Source organism: Lactuca saligna, chromosome 7 (assembly GCF_052625555.1).
Source record: "Lactuca saligna cultivar CGN05327 chromosome 7, ASM5262555v1, whole genome shotgun sequence".
Classification (NCBI taxonomy): domain Eukaryota; kingdom Viridiplantae; phylum Streptophyta; class Magnoliopsida; order Asterales; family Asteraceae; genus Lactuca; species Lactuca saligna.
The window spans coordinates 47,633,524-47,652,742 of NC_136423.1; the positions used below are offsets into that span (position 1 = coordinate 47,633,524).

Below are 19,219 nucleotides of genomic sequence, written 5' to 3' on the forward strand. Positions count from 1 at the left end.
TGTAATCTAAATATTTCCAAAGAAAAACCTAAGTAAAGAAAAGTCACATACTTATCCAACTTTTTTTCTTTTTGGTTTGTCGATATCTATTTTTATACGTGACACGTGTCACAGACATGAACTCAATTTTTCAAATTCAAATCAAAACTGTTAGAAAAAAACACTTTGGTTTCTAAGATTGGTTTTGAAAAGGTGTATGACTCTTTTGGGTGAGATTAGTTTGCCTTGTATAAATAAGCTTATTTTTCGTTTTGTTAGAAATCATGGTTGAAAGATTCTTAGGATTCTTTAAAAGTCGTGAAATCACTATTAGCCGAAAGTATTTCGATTGTATATATCGCAAGTTCAATTGGATAAAATTCAATGGTGTGGCCGTACAACGTATAACGACAAAGGTGGGCCTTGGCTCACCCTTATAATTTTGAGTTTCATATACTTTGAATGTGTTCGATACAGAGTGTTTCAGAGCGTTTGAGAGCTTTTAACTTCTAGTGTTTGATAAAACGTTTCGTTTTGAACAGAAAGGCTCGTTCGCTACATTAAGTAGTATTTGGATTTTGGATCGTTTTATTTAAATTAAACATTAGAAGCTTGTAGTAGAAGTTAAAAACGAAACACTAGAAACTATAAGTTACCCACTACCAGTTAATTTTATCAAACACACCCTATGTATATTTTTGTTAAGTAAAAAATTGCCCTTTCATATGGCCTAATCTCACAACAACCCTTAAAATTCCATATAAGAGAATAGATTCTACCGATTAAAGATTTGATAGGTGCCACTTTTTGAATTATTACTTACTATTTGATATTTCATTCATTATTCGTCGGCATCATTATTCATCACACATTACGTTAGTATATTAATTTTTTTCTATTATTTTAATACTTAAATATTTGTTTTTATTTTTATCAGATAATTTTTAGTTGAATTATTTTTTACCAATTTAAGTTTGCATATTATTTTTTACCAATTTAAGTTTGCATTGATTTTATACTTCTATCGTACATTTCTAATAAATTAGATTACTACTTCTTGCTATGAATTAATTATTTGTATTATCATATTATAAATACGTTTATTTTTTATAAGAATAAAAGAGCATGTTTGTAATTTATATTGTTAAGCTTTTTCAGTTTAGATTCTATTATATATGATTTTAATGATATAAGAGAACATCGTGTCCTACTTAAATAAACAATTTACTTTAGAATGCATATATGATTAGTTGATTACATTTTGTTATCAACTAAAGTACTTTGCTATTCGTTCATATTTTATACATTATTTGGTTTACACTAAAACAAAATCTTAGTTATGCTACTCATAAAATTCAAAAATTTCAAACATAAAGATTGTGTTAAGATATGTTCTTGATGTTCTACCATAAATATGACAAAAATCGGATTAGTAATCTTTATGTCTGAAAGCTGTCACACAACAACTTTCCAAACTGTCACAAAACCACCATAATCTGTCACTAAAACCAGGTTCTAGATTAGTGTAAAAAATCCAGTCAATTTTATTAAATTCAAATTTGCATGCATTTTTAACAAAACAAAATTAACCCAAATAAATATGACCAAAAAACACTCAAACCCAGCCAAGGGCTCTGCCCCTTGGATCCTGCTACTAAAGGGGTTGCCTCGGGATCCTCGTCGGCTCAGGGGCTTCGCCCCTAAATGACAGTGTACTTTGAATTTTGAAAAAACTCAAACAAGTGTGCACTCTGCACCACTCTCATTTGTTCAATGTTTATCAAAATTGTTTTTGGTCAACAAATTAGTTCCATTACACTTAAATAATATTACTGAAACAAATCATCAACATGGTTTGAGACATAGAGATCTAACATCTTATTTCTTTTAATTTATTATAATTATAGAGGGTCTGCACATAACTAAGGATGAGGTTTCGAAATGGTTGATTACAATTGCTCAAGTGGGTAATAGTGAGTTTAATTTCCTAGAAAAGCTAACATTCTCTCGGTTTCTCACTTTTCAATACGGGTAATGCTCTTTTTTCTGGGTGAGTGGTCAAAGGACAACATTTCCAACATTGTAAACGATATTAACTACTTTTACTTCACTTTTGGTCTTTGTTTGAATCTTCATAAGTATGGTCTTTTTGGATTTGGGGTTTAGTTTAATGAAGTTCACGAGTAGTCAAACGTGGTGGTTTTTAAAGTGGAAAACTTTCATTTCATGTACTTAGGTATTCCAAATGGCTCTAATATGTCTCGGGTTCAAGGTTGGCAAAAAATGATTGATAGATTTGATAAGAATATGTCGAAACGGAAAGCCAACATGCTTTCCTGGGTGACCGCTCAATGTTGTTGTCTTCGATGTTTGGATGTTACAGATTTATTATATGCCCTTTCTTGGATGTCGGTTCAGTTGAATCAGTTGGAGTCTCTTACAATAAAGTTCTTTTGGGGAGGGGATGTCACTTCTAGAAAAATGCATTGGTTAAAGTTGGGATATTGTGTTAGCTTATAAGTAAAATAGTTATCTTGGGGTTGGAAGCTATTAATTATGTGTTACTTCAACAATAAAGGTTGATACTTGTTAAAGCAAATCATTGATTATAAAATCCTAATTTTACATTATGGTGTTTGATTTTATATGTAGAGCACTAATCTAGTGATAAAATCCTATTCCTTTTGTGAATCTGAGTTTATGAAGCTTTAATGGAGGTTTTGAACCCTAACTTCTTGGAACTATCACTAGATTTTGAATCTAAATAACAAATAAGGTAATTATGTGGTATGGATGTGAATTTATTGATTCAAATTCTAAACATAACATTGGAACCTTCAATTAGATCAATGGTGATATTAGGAGTTTTAATGGAGTTTTTAGAGTTCATAATTAGGCAAATCTCTCATAAACTCCTCAAGTTATGACTAAATGTTGGTTACAAGATCTAAATATGTTTTCGAGTTAGGTTTTTCCATGCTAATTGCAAGTCATAGTAACGATCTAGTCTAGAAGTCATTAATGGAGTTCAGAGTTGAAAAAAATGGAATTTACAGAGTTTTGAAGTTATAAATCATTTTCTTCTTATCTAAATAGTTAATTAATGGTTTAGGATGATTATTAAGATATTAATTAGGGTTTGGAACATGTATTTGAATGTTAAATAATCATGCAATGTCATTAGGAATTGAATGGAATAGGTTAGGATGTTTTTGGACATGAAATGGAGTTTTAAAAGTAGAGATGAGCATAGGCGGATACTCGACTATATTTGATGGAACTGGAACTGGCGGTTCCTAAGATGTTGGAACTGGAACCGGAACCAGAACCTGTTGTATCGGTTCTCAATATTTTGGAACCAGAACCGAAACCGCCAGTTCCGGTTCTGGATACACACTTTAAAAAAAATAATTACAAAGACAAATAAGTTATAAAACAATTTACATTGATGTATTGGGATACGGTAAAACAAAGAAATTATTGATGGGTTACCTTTATTTACATTTGAATTTTGTATCTATTTGGATATAAAAATCCATATATTTAAGTGAGAACATTATTATGGATGTATATATGTATGTACTAGTTTATAACCCATGGAAACCACAATTATAAAGTTAATTAAACTTTAATAGTGAGAGCTTAAAATTATTAATAAATTATTTTAAATAAATTATTAATTAAGATAAAAAAATTTTAGTTATATAAAATTATAATCGTTAATTTAAATAAATATGTGAAATTATATCACCTTATAATTTGTATTAAATTTATTCTAATTTTTATTCTAATGTTATTAATTTAATGTAATTAGATTGAAATTTAAAATTTAAAATTTGAAATTAAGAATTAATAGGTTGACAAGTAGCATGCATTAATTAGGAGACCTAATAGAGTTGTACATGACAAAAAAAGAATAAAATATACATTAATTAGAAGACCTATTAGGATGACACATATCAAAAGGAGATTAAAACTATACTTTTATTATAATAGAAAGATTTATTTGGATGTGGATCCAATATGGATATAATAAGTGTACTAGAATGTAAAGTGGTTACACACAATGATGTACAACCAAAAGAAAAGTAATATATTGATTTGGAAATGGAAAAGAATTCATGATGTTAAAATAGAATTTAAAATAATATTATGATCTCGTAAACATTACTAACAGGTTTCGTTTGATTTGAATTTAAAATATATACATGCAAATTATATATATATATATATATATATATATATATATATATATATATATATATATATATATATATATATATATCAAGGATGTAAAAATCGTTCGATGTTAGCTAGTCGGTGGACTGGGGTTAAGGGATTAATCGGCTAGGCGGAGGTTAATCGAGGACCATTAATTACTAATTTGTTAAATTTTAAAAAATTAAATATAACTAATATCATATAAAAGTTCGTAAATGTCACTAATATCATAATAAAATAGGTTAATATGATAAATACAACATTAATCATACCTCAAATAGTTTTTATTGAGATATAAATTCCTTAAATTGTTAAAATTCCATTGGATTTTACTGTTTTCAGTAATTGTGTATGCATGGATTAATCGCTAGACGCTCTCTAATCGGTCGAGTAGCACCTAAGGATTAATCGGAAAAATTGAGAATCGGAACCGAAATCGCTTAAGGCGGTTTCAAAACTTTAGGAACCGGAACTGCATAAGGCAGTTCCGAGGCGGTTCCGGTTCCGAAAGCTTGTACCCTGTTCCCTAGCTCATCCCTACTTAAAAGTGCAAAAATCTTAAAATAGGGTAATAGTAGCTCCACTTGACTGAATGGAAAATCAAAGACCGATTCCACTCAAACGAGTAATGTTCTGGTTAGAAAATTGGTATCTTATATAACTTTTGCATGTAAGGTCCGAATCATATAACATCATGTTTTCACTTTTGGAGATAAAAAGATATAAACCATTGTTTATTAAAATTTAAAATGAAAATATATTAGTTTTTAGGTAAAATGATTAACATGAAAGTTGTAGTAGATGTAAATATGAACACATGGATATAATGAACTTTGGAAACGAAGTTTGTATGCGAAGGTTATGATTTTTATAAGTTTTGGCAGATTTTATAAAAGTCTTCACGTCACGGACCCTGAGAAACCCCGATGTGGTGCCCTTAATGTACTGACTCCACCAGTCTGACGTTATGTACAAGTGAGATGAAGTTTTTTCGGATGCGGACCGTGGCATGGTGGCCAAATTTGGCCCTATAAATAGAGGGCTCCCCACTCCTTTTTTTCTACCACTTTCTCTTCAAATCTCTCTCACTTTCTCTCTCTCTCTCTCTCTCTCTCTCTCCCTCATTATCTCTCTCTATATCCAATGGCGAATATAGAACCAAAATCAACGTGGTTCCTTATATAGATGAAATAGAAAAAAGTATGAAAATGTAGGTTTTTTTTTTGGCAAAAATAAGATAGTTCCTTATGTTTTTTTATATAAAGTTATTGTATTAAAAAGGAAAAAAGGTAGGTCCTAGGACCTACCTTAAGTGTATGTAGCTACGCCCCTGTCTATATCTCTCTCTCTATCGGTCCCTTGTGTTTCGATTTCTCGGTCTATAGTATCATTAGTGAAGCGTTATAAGTTTCAGAAGGTTCCTTAAGAAAAGGATCGGGGGGTCGAAGTTACACTCATCAATTTCTGAGTTATCTGTCAATGAGGTAAGTTACACTTTCACTTAAGTATAACTTGATATAAAGTATACCCATTGTCGTTATTATGAACTGGTGTAATAGATTATTATTAATCCCAATTATTATACTTATTGATATGCTTATGAGAGTGTTGACCTGGTTGTTGGATTTCAAAAAGGTTATACGTTAAAATTGTCCTACCTTATTTGATAATTTTAGTGTTAATGGGATTGGTGAAAGATCTAGATACTAGTTACCAGATTTCCATAGGTATTGATCAGTTCTAGTATTATAGGTTAAAACATGATTCACGTACCTCTTCGCTAGTTGGATAGCTGATAGTTGTCCGAGTAACTGTTTGTGTGAGTTTTCTCACTATACTATATATTACAGTATGTATCCACTAGATGTTAGGATGTAGTTTTGTTGTAATATGTGTAAGGCAAGTAGACTAGTTTAGTTAGTTAATAGTTGACGTTGGATTGTTGTTTGTTAGTTTATTATATATGTCGGCATATCATGTTGTGAGTTGAGGACAATTTAGTTTTTTTGCTGAAGGCTAAAGGGGCGGCCCAACTTTATGCTAAAGGCCAAAGGAGCGGACCGACTTTATGCTAAAGATCATTATGTGTATGCATTACATGTATGTTGTTGTGTGTGATATTTTGGGAAATTCAATAAACTTTGGCTTACATTTGTTGATTAAATGATTTCATGTACTTCTTCATATCATGGGAAGACCAATACTTGACTATACATGCGTATCGACATCATGTTTTGAGATTTCCACATGTTTTATTTTATACTCTGAGTTAAATAATTGGGTCTATGTTTTGACAATGATTGAACAAAAAAGTTTTTTTATATTACATTTGGAAATTATATTTTATAATGTTGTACAAATGAGTTTTTATATTAATTTTGGAAACAAAATATTATCAGTTTAATCTACTATGGAAAAAAAAATTCTTCGGAAAATGGGATGTGACAAATCAAGTATAGTTTCTTCTAGTGTTTTCCTACTATCTCAAGGATGTTATGTAATGATTAGATGAGATGTTAAAGATTAGGAGCTTATATTAGAATGATTCGAGTTCAACTAGTTGCTAATTACTCAAGATATGCTTAATTAGAGTGTAACTAATTGCTAATTACTCAATATATGCTTAATTAGAGTGCAACTAGTTGCTAACATATGCTTAGATGGGTAGGAAGTGGAATAGAAGGATTGTAACTTTAAGTTATTAACCATTAATATATACCCTTATTTATTTTGATGATTTTCATTTTTAAATGATAACGTATATCTATGCTATGTGAATACTATGAATATAGAGATATACTATGTGAATACTATGAATATAGCGTGTTAATTTATGAAATGAATTTTAAATGAGTTATTTATAAATGAGAACATTTCCTTTACAATTGTTTCTTTTTTGGTTATTATGATATTGTAAATTGAAGTTTGGTAGACTCTTTCATTTACCATTGTTTTTGTATGAAATGATGAATTTCTTTTTAATTTAAAATCATTATAAGATAAATATATTAAGAAAACGATGTATTGACTTTTTTTTTTAGTAATCCATGATGTTTATAAATTACTAATCTTAGATAATGTGTATATAAAATCAGACTAGCCATACCGACTAGATCGAACAAATCTAAGTAGGATGAGATCTTAGATTAAACTAACTTTTCCCCAACCGAGAAAAATTAAACCAAATTTGGACTAGAATTTGACCACATTTTTTTTTTTAACATCAGGAGGTATTTAGGTCATGGGGAATGGGGTGTGCCAATCCTCACGCCAAGACACACCAAGTTCGCCAAACATCATCCCTTGACGCGCGCCAATGTGTCGGTTCAACAAACGGAGGGAAAAGGGAAGAGAAAGTGGGAATGTGAGTTCAGATTGATTGTATTTATTTTGTTTTTTTTTTGTTTTTTAGTTTTTTCAAAATCAAACTTAATAGACACCCCACCACTTCTCAATTTTTACATGGCAGACATGGTAACTCATGTTGTTTCAAAAAATATCAAAAAAACTTGTGACTAACATATTAAGTATACACCATTCCTTCCGGTCTCCGTGATAATTTTGGTAAGCAATTACAATCTCTCTTCTTGGAAGAAAAATTATACTTGTAGTAAGAAAAGGATCCGTCGAAATTCTCTTTAAATTCTCACTTTTTAAAGGAAAAAGATGAAATGAAATGACACTTATACCCCCATAGTCGTTCTTCCAACATAAATATCCTAAGGGTATTTCTGGCGAAGTACTAAAATCCCTCTTCTTGGAAGAAAGAGGGGCTTATCTACTTGTAGGAAGAAACGGGACCTCAAATTCTCTTAAAACTCGCATTTTGCAGACCAAAAATTTCCTATCTTTTCTCATACCTATCAAAATCTTAAAACCTTCAATTATCACATATTTTACCCTTAAAAATCTCTTCACACAATGTCTTGTGCTCTGAGTTTTACACCTATCTCCTCCTTCAGTTCCCCGAGCAAAACAAGTACTACCCTCCACTCTCTATATTTATATGTATATATGTATATATTGTATACGTACATTAAAAAAAGAGGTTTTGAGTTTGAATATGAAATTGTTGTATGATAACTTATTATTTGAGGATAATTGTAAATTTATTTATCAACAAATCATTCTAAAAGTACACATTCAAACACCCTCTAAATGTATATGTATACACTAATTGACTACAATATCTATCCTCCGAAAACTTTTTACAAAAGAGGACACAATATTTGATTTTTATAAATGTATAAATTATAGAAATAGGATATGTAAGTAAGTAAGATGTAGCATTACTGTTTGATGAATGACTATTTGGAGGTTCTAACGGATTGATGATAATGTTTCAGGGCTCATTAGTGGAAACCCCAATGCCCCGAAAGTGATTTTGATCAACAATTTGACTAATCAGAAGTCAAAATTCGAAAGATTTCAATCTTTGGAAGTCCAGGTCAGATTCTAAAATTTACCTTAATTTGATCACAAAACCCTGCAAAATCTTGTTTGAACTGTTCTACTGTCTTCGTTTTCCACTAAAAGTTTGATACTTTGGTGTATAATAAGCTCAAGAATTGTGTTTTAGATGCCAAAGCTCTCATGAACTAGAAAAACTCAAACGTCGTACATTCAGGGATTGAATATTTGAATTCATTCAAGATATATTACCTTTTTAGCAAAATAAAAATTGGGTCATTATTAAAATCACCCAAAAGAAAAAGGGTTTAATGAATCTTTAAAAGAAACTAGAAAATGTTTTATAGTTTTTGATTTAAATTTCATGTTACATCTTGTAGGCTACAGATGGCACAAGCAGCACCACAAAAGTGAACAGCATAGTTTGTGCTGACTGTGAAGGGAATGGTGAGTAAACACACAATACAGTTACGCATGATATAACAGGTTGTACTGTGTTGTGTTTAACTTTGTTTCTTGAACTGATAAATAAGATAAAAATTGTAACTTTTTTTGTTGCACCTAAAAAGGCGAGACATGTCGCCTCATCTATGCTTCGAATTGGTTATAATCTTTCTTTGGGTAAAGGAGGAATGGAATTTACTAATTTGCCCTCTTGTGCAATATTAGGTTGTATACAATGTAAACAATGCAAAGGAAATGGAGTGAACTCCGAAGATCACTTTGGTGGACGTTTCAAAGCTGGTGGATTGTGTTGGCTTTGCAGGTTTTATTATTCTCATATTTATTTAAAATTTTAATAAAGAAAAATGTATCGTATTATCTTATGCTTTGTTTTCATACCCAATTTGGGATTTGATTATTTTATTGAAGAAATCTTGTTGGTTGACCAAAACGATTGCAAAGAGTTGACCTTTTTTGAACAAGTGTTTGTTTGAATTATGTGTAGGGGTAAAAAGGAGATTCTTTGTGGTGGTTGCAATGGAGCTGGATTTAGAGGTGGGTTCATGAGCTCTTCTGATGATTAGGGAAATCTCTAGCCACCACCTTCCGCCACCTTGATCGTGGTGGTTCCGGCGAAACAATGAGTCTATGTTTTTATTCGATTTTGTAAGTTAGTTCTTAATGGAAAATGGTTGTAAGTGCTGAATGCAAAAAAATAAAAATAAATAATGATCTACTTTTGTTTATTTGTTTATTGAAACATCGTAGTACTTTTATTTCTCTATATTACAACATTGTAACTTAAAAATCTACTTAACTATAGTAATGATTTTAAACTTATTTTTTTTAATCTTATTACAACAACTTTAACAATAGCAAAACCTAAATCTCATAATATGGTAAGTTGGAGTTAAAGATGTTGGTAATCATGCCAGCAAGACTGCTTCCAAAGATGACTATGAAATACAAGCCAACAATGGTGATATAAAACAGATACTAGTAATAAAGCTGAAAACATTAAAGGACAAGATTAGAATATAAATATGGTATGGAAAATACAAACAATGAAAAAGAAAACTACAACTTAGGGTGTTTTGAGGTTCCTTTTTAAACAACTTTTGGATTTTTAACTTCTTCACAAAATCAAAACGTCTCAAAACTTGTTTGGTAAATGAAAAAGTTCTTCTGCAAACAACTTTTACATCAGAAGAAAAAGATAGTTGGGTAAAAGACACGTTTTTGTATCTTTTCGTGACTTTTGGACCTGAAAAAAAGTAAATTACATTAATGCCCTTACAACTAACATATTCGATTCACACCCACCTCCACCTATCTTCCTTTTTAGTCATTTTATAGGTAAAAATTAAGGCAAACACTTTTTTAAAAACAACTTTTGAATGTTTTCATTGGTGTCCTATCTAACAATATTCTACGAATTGTCCACCTCATCGCCTAACATTGTGATCCTTACAACATATTTGGCCTGACTTCAACCTTATGAAAATTTCCTTCAGTTTTAGTAACATTTTTTTTGTTGTACAAAACTCTTGTGTTTGTCATCAATTTTTTAACCGTTTCACTTTTATGTTGTAAATAATATCATCATCAATATCCCCTGTTTTATGGATCATAGATAACAAGTGTTTCCGGTTTAGTAGAATCATACAAATTTGTTTTTGTACTTAAAAAAGGAAACAAAAAATACATAGAAATATACATGTATTATCATCGTTTAACCGTTTTACCCATTTAATTCTATGCGGTTGCATCAAACCATTATTTTTCCCTTCTAACCTTTTAAAAGAAATCATCTTCCACAATTATCCGGTTTTGATATTAGTGCAATATTTATAAAAAAACATATATTTTATCGATTTAACCACTAAACTGTTATGTTTTTTGGTTTAGCCATTAAAATGTAATCTTTTTTTTTATTATTTTTTTTTTATTTTTTTTATCGATTTAACCATTAAACTGATATTATCTTCCTATTCTAATAAAATAATAGTTTTAATCTCTTTTTTCTATATTTCACTCTCATACAACTCCTCATTAGTATTATGACAAATATTATGGATATATATTAGACAAATCACTTCAAAATTCAAATTTATTTTTCCTAACTATATGTTAAATTTGAAGTTATATTAACTTTAAAATTTTGATATATCTCTTAATTAATAATTTATTTAAAATAATTGATTAATAATTATGAATCTTTACTATAAAAGTTTAATTAATTTTGGTTTTTACGGGTTATAAACTAGTATGATCATACAAAGAGTAGCTTAGTGCTTAATCGATATGTTGCTTCATTTTCTATTTTAACCCCTTTCAAGACCATGTAATCTTGAAACTTGATTTTTGTAAAAGGTCAAAAAAGTATAATGTTAAGCAACTAAACCAATAAAATGGTAAAATTACATTGTGTTTTTCTGTATTCAACACCCTCACAGGAATCTAAACAAAGAACACACATATAAAGAGAATATGAAAGACAAAAGCATTTGAGCATGTTAACACATTATATGCAATTCAAGAAAGTCAAGACACCTTTTTTCTTCACTTTCATGTTCAACATTTCATATAAAAGTACAGATTATGCACAGAAAACAACGATTCATGCCAAAAACAAACAACAAAGATAATGTATCAAGGAGATTTTTTTAAAGATTACATTTCATGTGTTTTTCAACATCATGACAATATCAAACGCAGGATTTCCCCAGAAAACTTGAATGATTTCTCTGTTTCTTCAAGACAATGATTCTTCTCCTCTCTAGTCCAGTTCTGGTTATAACATAACACATAACAAACATGTTACAACATAGAATAAATCTTATTTATACTTTGTACTTTCAAGAATCTACTTAATAATTATTATAACAATTCAAGTATCCGTTTTTTAAAGTGAAAATCTTTTACCTCTGCAACTACATTCAACTTATCCCTAACATTCTGCAAGAGTTGAGAAAGATCACCATCCCATTTGTAAAACTCCAATTCCTTTCCATTCAATACCTCCTTGGCTACCTACAATTGAGACATGTAAACTCATATCCATAAATCATAATAAGTAATTAAGTCGTTCTTTCTGCATTAAATCTTGTTCCTGATAAATCGATTACCTTTTTCCCTATCATTCGACCTCCGGCTGAATGAGCAAAGTAGGTGTTGTAAAAGTGACAAATAAAGGCTTGTGGATCTTTCTTTGATAACTCTTCAACATAAGCCGAGTAATTAAGCCCGGGTGATGATGGTTCGGGTATAGAATGGCCTTGTTCTTTGAACCATGCCAAATCTTTTTCAAGACTTTCCGCCCTTTCCAATCCCGTGTTCCTAAATTCAGCGTCTGCAAAGAAACAACAAATAACAGTACATGACATGACAGGACAGACTGTACTATGTTTGACCTCCACTAGATTTTAGACTGACGTATAACATGACATGACAGACTGTACTATATATAACATGATAACATGACATGACAGACTGTACTATGTTTGACCTGTATTAGAGACTTTAGACTGAGATTGATGTATATGGGACATAAACTATTGTCCCACCTTTTGTCAAAAGCTCAATAAGTTGCAATAAACACTTTGGACACAAATTAGAACTCTCAAGCCACAATAGATGTATTCAAGGAAAGGGGGTTAAAAACCAAATTTAAATCGTAATTAGATCCTAGAAGAGTTGACCATAAAAGTCAAAGTGTATCTCTGACTTCTACAACATGGGGGTAAAGATGGTAAGCACAAAATTTGAAAATAAACACCCGATAAACGTTTACCACATATTGTATATGTGTATAAGATCATTCTACAAGGTTTCTAATGATAAAGTTGGACAATTATATGAGGATTTCTAACTTTCACAACACACGAAAAGCATGATTCTTTTATACACTTTATCACAATCTTATAATTAAAGTATGAAACAAAACAATAAGGAAAACTTACATTCAGGGAAATCAGCTTTATCGACAATCTTCTCAAGAGTATCATACACCAATTTACTATCCACCAAGAACTTCAAGTACCCATCAATGGTGGGTTCCCATTTAGGCAAAGGTTTCTCTTGAGCTTCTTTTTCTCCTTCTTTCGATTGATCTTTAGTATGCAATTTCATAGCCACAAACCTCATCTCCTCCACAAACCCTTTTCCCTCACCTGGATACCTCTTCTTCGACTTCTCCTCCGCTGCCGCCGTCGTCCCCGCTGCCGCCATAACCATTTTTTTGGACTTCAAGACAAACCGATTCGAGGGATTGAAGCTGGTTGTGATTGGGAATATCGAAGTTTTCTGGGTGGATATGAATTGGGGTTTCTTAGAAAACAGTTGTGATTGGGAAATTGAATGGATTGAAGCCATATTTGAAGTGAAAAGTTCTGTGTAAGAGTTGGATTGTGGAAGATGATGACAAGATAAGGGTGTGTATGAATCGGAATTAAAATTAAAATAAAGGATTAGATTGTGAATGATTGTTGGTTTGTTTTGTAATCTTGAAGACAAAGAAAAGCATTTAATAGTTATTTAAGGAAAAGTTAATGATGTTCTATGTGGCTATGGAGTCTTCAAGAATTCAGTGAAGGAAGAAAGAGAAAATAAGCGGTACGTATCTCTGTGTGCGGATGAATGTATGGCCTCCGTATGGCTGTTTCGAGATGGGCAATATTTCGATTATTGGATTTAAATAATATCATTTACCATATTGGAAGGAGAAAAAATAACATAAAATGATAATCTTTCTATATTTAGACCCCACAAAATAAATTATCATATAAACTCTTTTACTATAACTACTGTCGGTTAAACTATAAAATTTAGTTTATTAAACTAATTTATAAGTTAAGTTTCTATAAGTTATTTTAAGACAATCTTTGCTAAAACTAAAAAAAAATTAATTTATAAGTTAGTTTGTTAATAAGCTAGCTTTTGATAAGTTTGTAATTTTTTTTAAACATAATCTAAGTATATCATGAAGTATAATTTTTTTTAGCTATATATCTAATTGTTCATGTATAAAGTTTCATTTTATATTTATAATATAGCTTATAAGTTATTTTTTTAATTTTTATTAAACATTATTAATCTATTAACTAATAAGATAACTTATCATCTTAGATAATTCATTAACAACTAGTTTTTCTACTAAAAACTAAATTTTCAATTAGCTTCTCAAACATGCTTAGTTTTATCTTCAAAAATACATTAATATTTATACCATCATTAATGATTTAACATCTCAATAAATGAATTTTTAATTACTATAAATATGAATACATTGTGAATAGATATGTTGTTATTTCCATGAAAGTTATAATAACACGTTTTTTTTCATTGAATGAACAAATCCTTTACAATAATGTAGTTTCATGTTTATTGGAATATATAGATGACAAATAAAGTTAAATAATTTTGAATATATATATATATATATATATATATATATGTGTGTGTGTGTGTGTGTGTGTGTTCAAATGAGAATATTTCTTAATTTGAGAACATTCGAGAACAATTTAAACCTTCAAACATATAAAAAAGTTCAACTTCATCCACACCCACCCGCTCTACTGTAAGTCCATTTCTCTTGTTTGAAGATGGAACACCTGAGACCAGCGGACCATCGCCTGATGATGGAACACCTGAGACCAACGAACCATCGCCCTAGTCACCAGAATGTTGTTGGAATAACTGATCGCTGCCACACCTCCCTCCCCTACTCCTTCCATAGTCGGAAACAATGTATGTTTCTCTCTAGTGAGTATGCTTCTCGATCTGGTTCTAATGGCAATCATATCCTTATGATTTGGTGGTACCAAATCATCGACTAACTGAAGTCGATTTCTTTATTTCAAAGGCGTATAACACAAATTCTTCATCTTCTTCCTCTACAATCCACCATCTCGCCACAGAAATCGGAAGCAAGTAACCCTATTTAACCAGGCCACCACAGTGAAGTTGATGTCTACAAACACAATCTATGAGAGCTTTCAAGTAGTATTTTTTTCAAGTCTATACACTTGCATTTTTCAACCTAAATTGACTAAGTTTATCATGAAATTCATGAAATTAAGCTTACCATGAACGACTAATCGAGTGTATAATACTTGATTTCACGTAAGAAGATGTTCTATTTGAAAATTTTTGGTATGTTTTCCTGTTGTTGATGTATTACGAACTTACTTGTTCATTTGCTTGCTTTTGTGAGGAGTTATGTGTACAGTTGGATTGTTTTTATTGAGAATAGTACGCTCTAAGGTATGGATTGGAGTCTATTGGAGAGCTGATTATCACTGTAGGATTTCATGCACAAAAGGTGTTTGTCATATTGTCTGAAAGAACCTAATAAGTGTAAAAGTAGCATTTTATGTGAAAATCCATAACTTTGAACCCTTATCAAGCCAATCATTAAGGCCATTATGTTAAATTGAATTTCACATTCCAACAGCCTAATACAATCATGTTAAAAGTGATAAACTCAAGGTTTAAACATTAAGTCCTTAATAAAATACAAAAAGTGATTTAAAAGCTATTATGATCAATTTTCCCAAATTTGTCCTCCAACTTCTAAAATTCGTGCAATTCAATAAGGACACCTAAAAATCATGAGACTTAGTTTTCTAAAAATCTTAATGTGTCTAGTTTCTTCAAACTTTGAATCGCAATTCAAAATTCCAACTCTTTAAGTGGTAAAATTGGCAATCTTCTCAGGCTGGTCTATGATGTCACAGATTTCATGCATTGTCTTCAAAAAATCATAATAAATTCATCAAAACTCCAAATGCCAAAATTCCAAAGCCTATAGTTAGATTTTGATGTATAGTTTCCCACATATAAAGGGACTGATGTAATTGTTAGTAGATTGGTATATTTTATTCCAATAAGGTGATAGCTAAAAGTTACTAACTTGTAAATTTAATATAAAATAAGCCAAAAATCATTAGAATGAGATCTTTATATTTCTGAAAAGATAAAAGGGGAACTTTACCAATATAATCTTATCAAATTTTATGTAACATCCCAAAATTTAGACCCAAAAAATTTCATTTTTTAATTAAGTAATTATAAAAACCATTAGTACGAAACATCAATAGTGTCAACTCATTTCATAATCAAAAACTAGTATTTAAAATAAACCAAAATATGTCATAGAAAAGCAATATCAGAGTACAACCCTCAAAGATCTCATAATGCAGAAATCATAGTGTGATGCGTTGCGATCATGCCAACTCCTTTCCTTTTGAAGAAGAAGTGCCTGGAACTAAAACTGAAAATTATAAGCACGAAGCTTAGTGAGTTCCCCCATCATTCTACATACCATACAATAAACATACTGTCAGACATATCTAGATGTCCGAACTACCCCGCTGAGCATACTTGGATGCTCAACCTACCCATGTCAGACATACCAAGGTGTCCGACCTACACGTGTCAGGTAGACGTGGGTGCCCGACCTACCCATGTCAGGCATATATGGGTGCCCGACCTACCTTACGGTTTATTAAAACCAGTTACGAGGTCTATTTCACCCCTACCACTACCACATATATCATATCATAAACATATTGTCAGATATATTTGGGTGCCCGACCTACCGTTCGGTTTATTTCAACCGGTTACGAGGTCTATTTCGCCCTCCTACCAGTATCACATAATCATATAACATAATTATATTGTCAGGAGTATATGGGTGCCCAACCTACCTTCCGGTTTATTCCAACGGGCTACGGGGTCTATTTCACCCCTACCACTATCACATAATAACATAACATACTGGCATAAAATCATAACAGATAGTGGCATAACAGAAAATTATCACAAAGACACTCATCTAACTACAAACAACTACTAGTGGGTCGGCCTTGGTGCCTTAAACCCACTCCTACCAGGAAGGTATGTCACCTCACACTGCTGAAGTCCCACGGATAAAACTCTAGCTACTGGATGACAGATTCTCGAACTGCCAAGCTCAAAAGAACACCCAATTAATAATTAGGTTCCAACACATCACCATAAGTCAATACTTGGGGTAAAAAGACTACTTTACCCCCAACCTAGCTTGATTCAAGCCCAAGGCCCAAACTCACACTCCAAAGGCCCAAAAGTCAAACAATGAACCAAACCCAACATACGGCCCAATTTTCCAAATTGGGCCCAAACCCCTCATATGAGCCTTACCCTAAAGCACATCCAATTTCCTAGTCCATATAATTCAATTCCAATAGTCTAAAATGTGACAACCCGAACCTTTTTCCATTAAAGTTAGCCGTTTTCTGTTAAATAAATTTCACATTTTTATTTGTTCCGTTAAATTTCTATGGTTTGGAAAATCATTTAAGTTTTATATAATTAAATTTATATACGAGTCGGAACCAAAAGTCGCGCAAAAAACCCAAGTTTCCTTCGAAAACCAACAGTTTCCGGCCTAACTGGTGTTCACGACCGTAAACCTGGTCATGGCTGGTGGACCCCACCACCGACCATGAACCCCCCTATATATACGTGATTCCTACACTCATTTACACTTTTCTGGCTGAAAATTCACCCATTCTCTCTCTAACCTCTCAACTGCAAACACCAAAATACCATTTTTTTTTCAAAAATCATCAAGAATCACCTTTAGGCATTATTGTGGAACATCTAAAATGCGTTTTTCGTCGGATCAAGCATCGTTGTTCTTGAGTTCAACACCAAGAACCCTTCAAATCTTCAAGCCTTCAAGGGCCGCAAACCGTTCACGGCCGTAAACCCTTAAAAAATTCATAATTCCTTCAAGAACATAGTTCACGGTCGTAAACCCTTCAAGAGGTTGTTCATGGCCGAGAACAGTTCACGGCCGTAAACCCTCCCTAAGTGGTGAACTTGACTGAAAACCCGCTTTCTGCGATTCAATCTGTAACATCCATAAAATTCAAACCAAATTTAAACTTTTTCATTCATAAATAAAAACCACATAACATTGTTTACAAAATATTTTCAAATCATTTTCCATCAGAGTGTCCCAAAAATCATAACATAAGTATGAGGAGCGATACGGTCACGCCTTCACCTTTCCACGATCTCCTGAAGTACCTGAAACAGTAAACTGAAAATGTAAACCCGAGGGCTTAGTGAGCTACCCCCAAAATTCCAACACCACACTGACAATACCATAACAGTAATAATCAATCAATCAATCAACATGCATACTGGGCCATCGACCTGACTGAACCGCCCGACCGGGCCTATAGTCTGTCTAGATCTATCCCGAGCCTTCGGCATGACTGGTCTGCCACGTGGGCCTACAGTCTCCCCAAACCGATCACAGGGGATGATGGCCTACAACACAAAGCAGGACCGCCTCAACCCAACCATAAGCAAATAACCATGTGCACATACTATCATATACATGCATATATAAACATCAAACATATTTGTCACATTGATCATCAATTATAAAATTCTCTTGTAACTAGAGTACCGACCTAGTAGGTCACTAATACACAAATCCCTACGGATCATATGAGCATAACATACTGTCTACCTCGATTTCGAACTAACAGATCATAACTACATGCAACATACCATAACAATAACAACTAAAGGGCCGACCTTGGTGTAGTAGACCCTATCGATATAGTGAGGATAACTCACCTCACAGATGTCGACTCAGAAGGTAAACTCCAACTCTCGGATCACTTGACACCAACCCCACCACCTATAACCATAGTTCAATATACGCATAAGTCTTTATCCTTATAAGGTACTCCATAACCCAATAGTCAACCCCTGATCAAGGTCAAAGTCCTCAGTCATGTTCAATAATCCATGTTGATCTCAACTCGCCGAGTACACCCAGCTACTCGCCGAGTCCCTTGAAGCACAATCCAACTCGCCGAGTCATCGAGGTGACTCGTCGAGTTCCTTCGAATCCTGATCAGACCTTAAGGCCACCCGTCGAGTTCCCTCCCTGCGACTCGACGGATATACTCGTGAACATATTCTTCGTTACAACTCATCCGACTCATCGAGTTGTTCTTCAACTCATCGAGTCTCATGACAATCTTCATCTGACTCACTGAGTTGTTCAACCAACTCGTCGAGTTCAATGGCCATCTTCATGCGACTCGCCGAGTCGACCCTACGACTCGTCGAGTCCATTCTGTCCTCTTTCCATATA

General features: G+C 32.3%; 2 protein-coding genes across 2 annotated transcripts; one reads left to right on the plus strand and one right to left on the minus strand.

The window, feature by feature from the left end:
* Window positions 1-7,995: 7,995 nt before the first annotated feature.
* On the plus strand, window positions 7,996-9,808 carry LOC145006370 (protein BUNDLE SHEATH DEFECTIVE 2, chloroplastic-like). The gene is made up of 5 exons (XM_078965457.1): window positions 7,996-8,179; window positions 8,547-8,647; window positions 8,991-9,057; window positions 9,280-9,376; window positions 9,560-9,808. The coding sequence occupies exons 1-5, from the start codon at window positions 8,122-8,124 to the stop codon at window positions 9,636-9,638; spliced, it is 402 nt and encodes a 133-aa protein (XP_078821583.1). The 5' UTR covers window positions 7,996-8,121; the 3' UTR covers window positions 9,639-9,808.
* Window positions 9,809-11,545: 1,737 nt separating this feature from the next.
* LOC145004996 (heme oxygenase 1, chloroplastic-like) lies at window positions 11,546-13,730 on the minus strand. Its single transcript, XM_078964025.1, has 4 exons — window positions 13,017-13,730; window positions 12,183-12,406; window positions 11,980-12,087; window positions 11,546-11,844 (listed from the first exon to the last, which is right to left on the minus strand). The coding sequence occupies exons 1-4, from the start codon at window positions 13,426-13,428 to the stop codon at window positions 11,752-11,754; spliced, it is 837 nt and encodes a 278-aa protein (XP_078820151.1). The 5' UTR covers window positions 13,429-13,730; the 3' UTR covers window positions 11,546-11,751.
* Window positions 13,731-19,219: the final 5,489 nt, after the last annotated feature.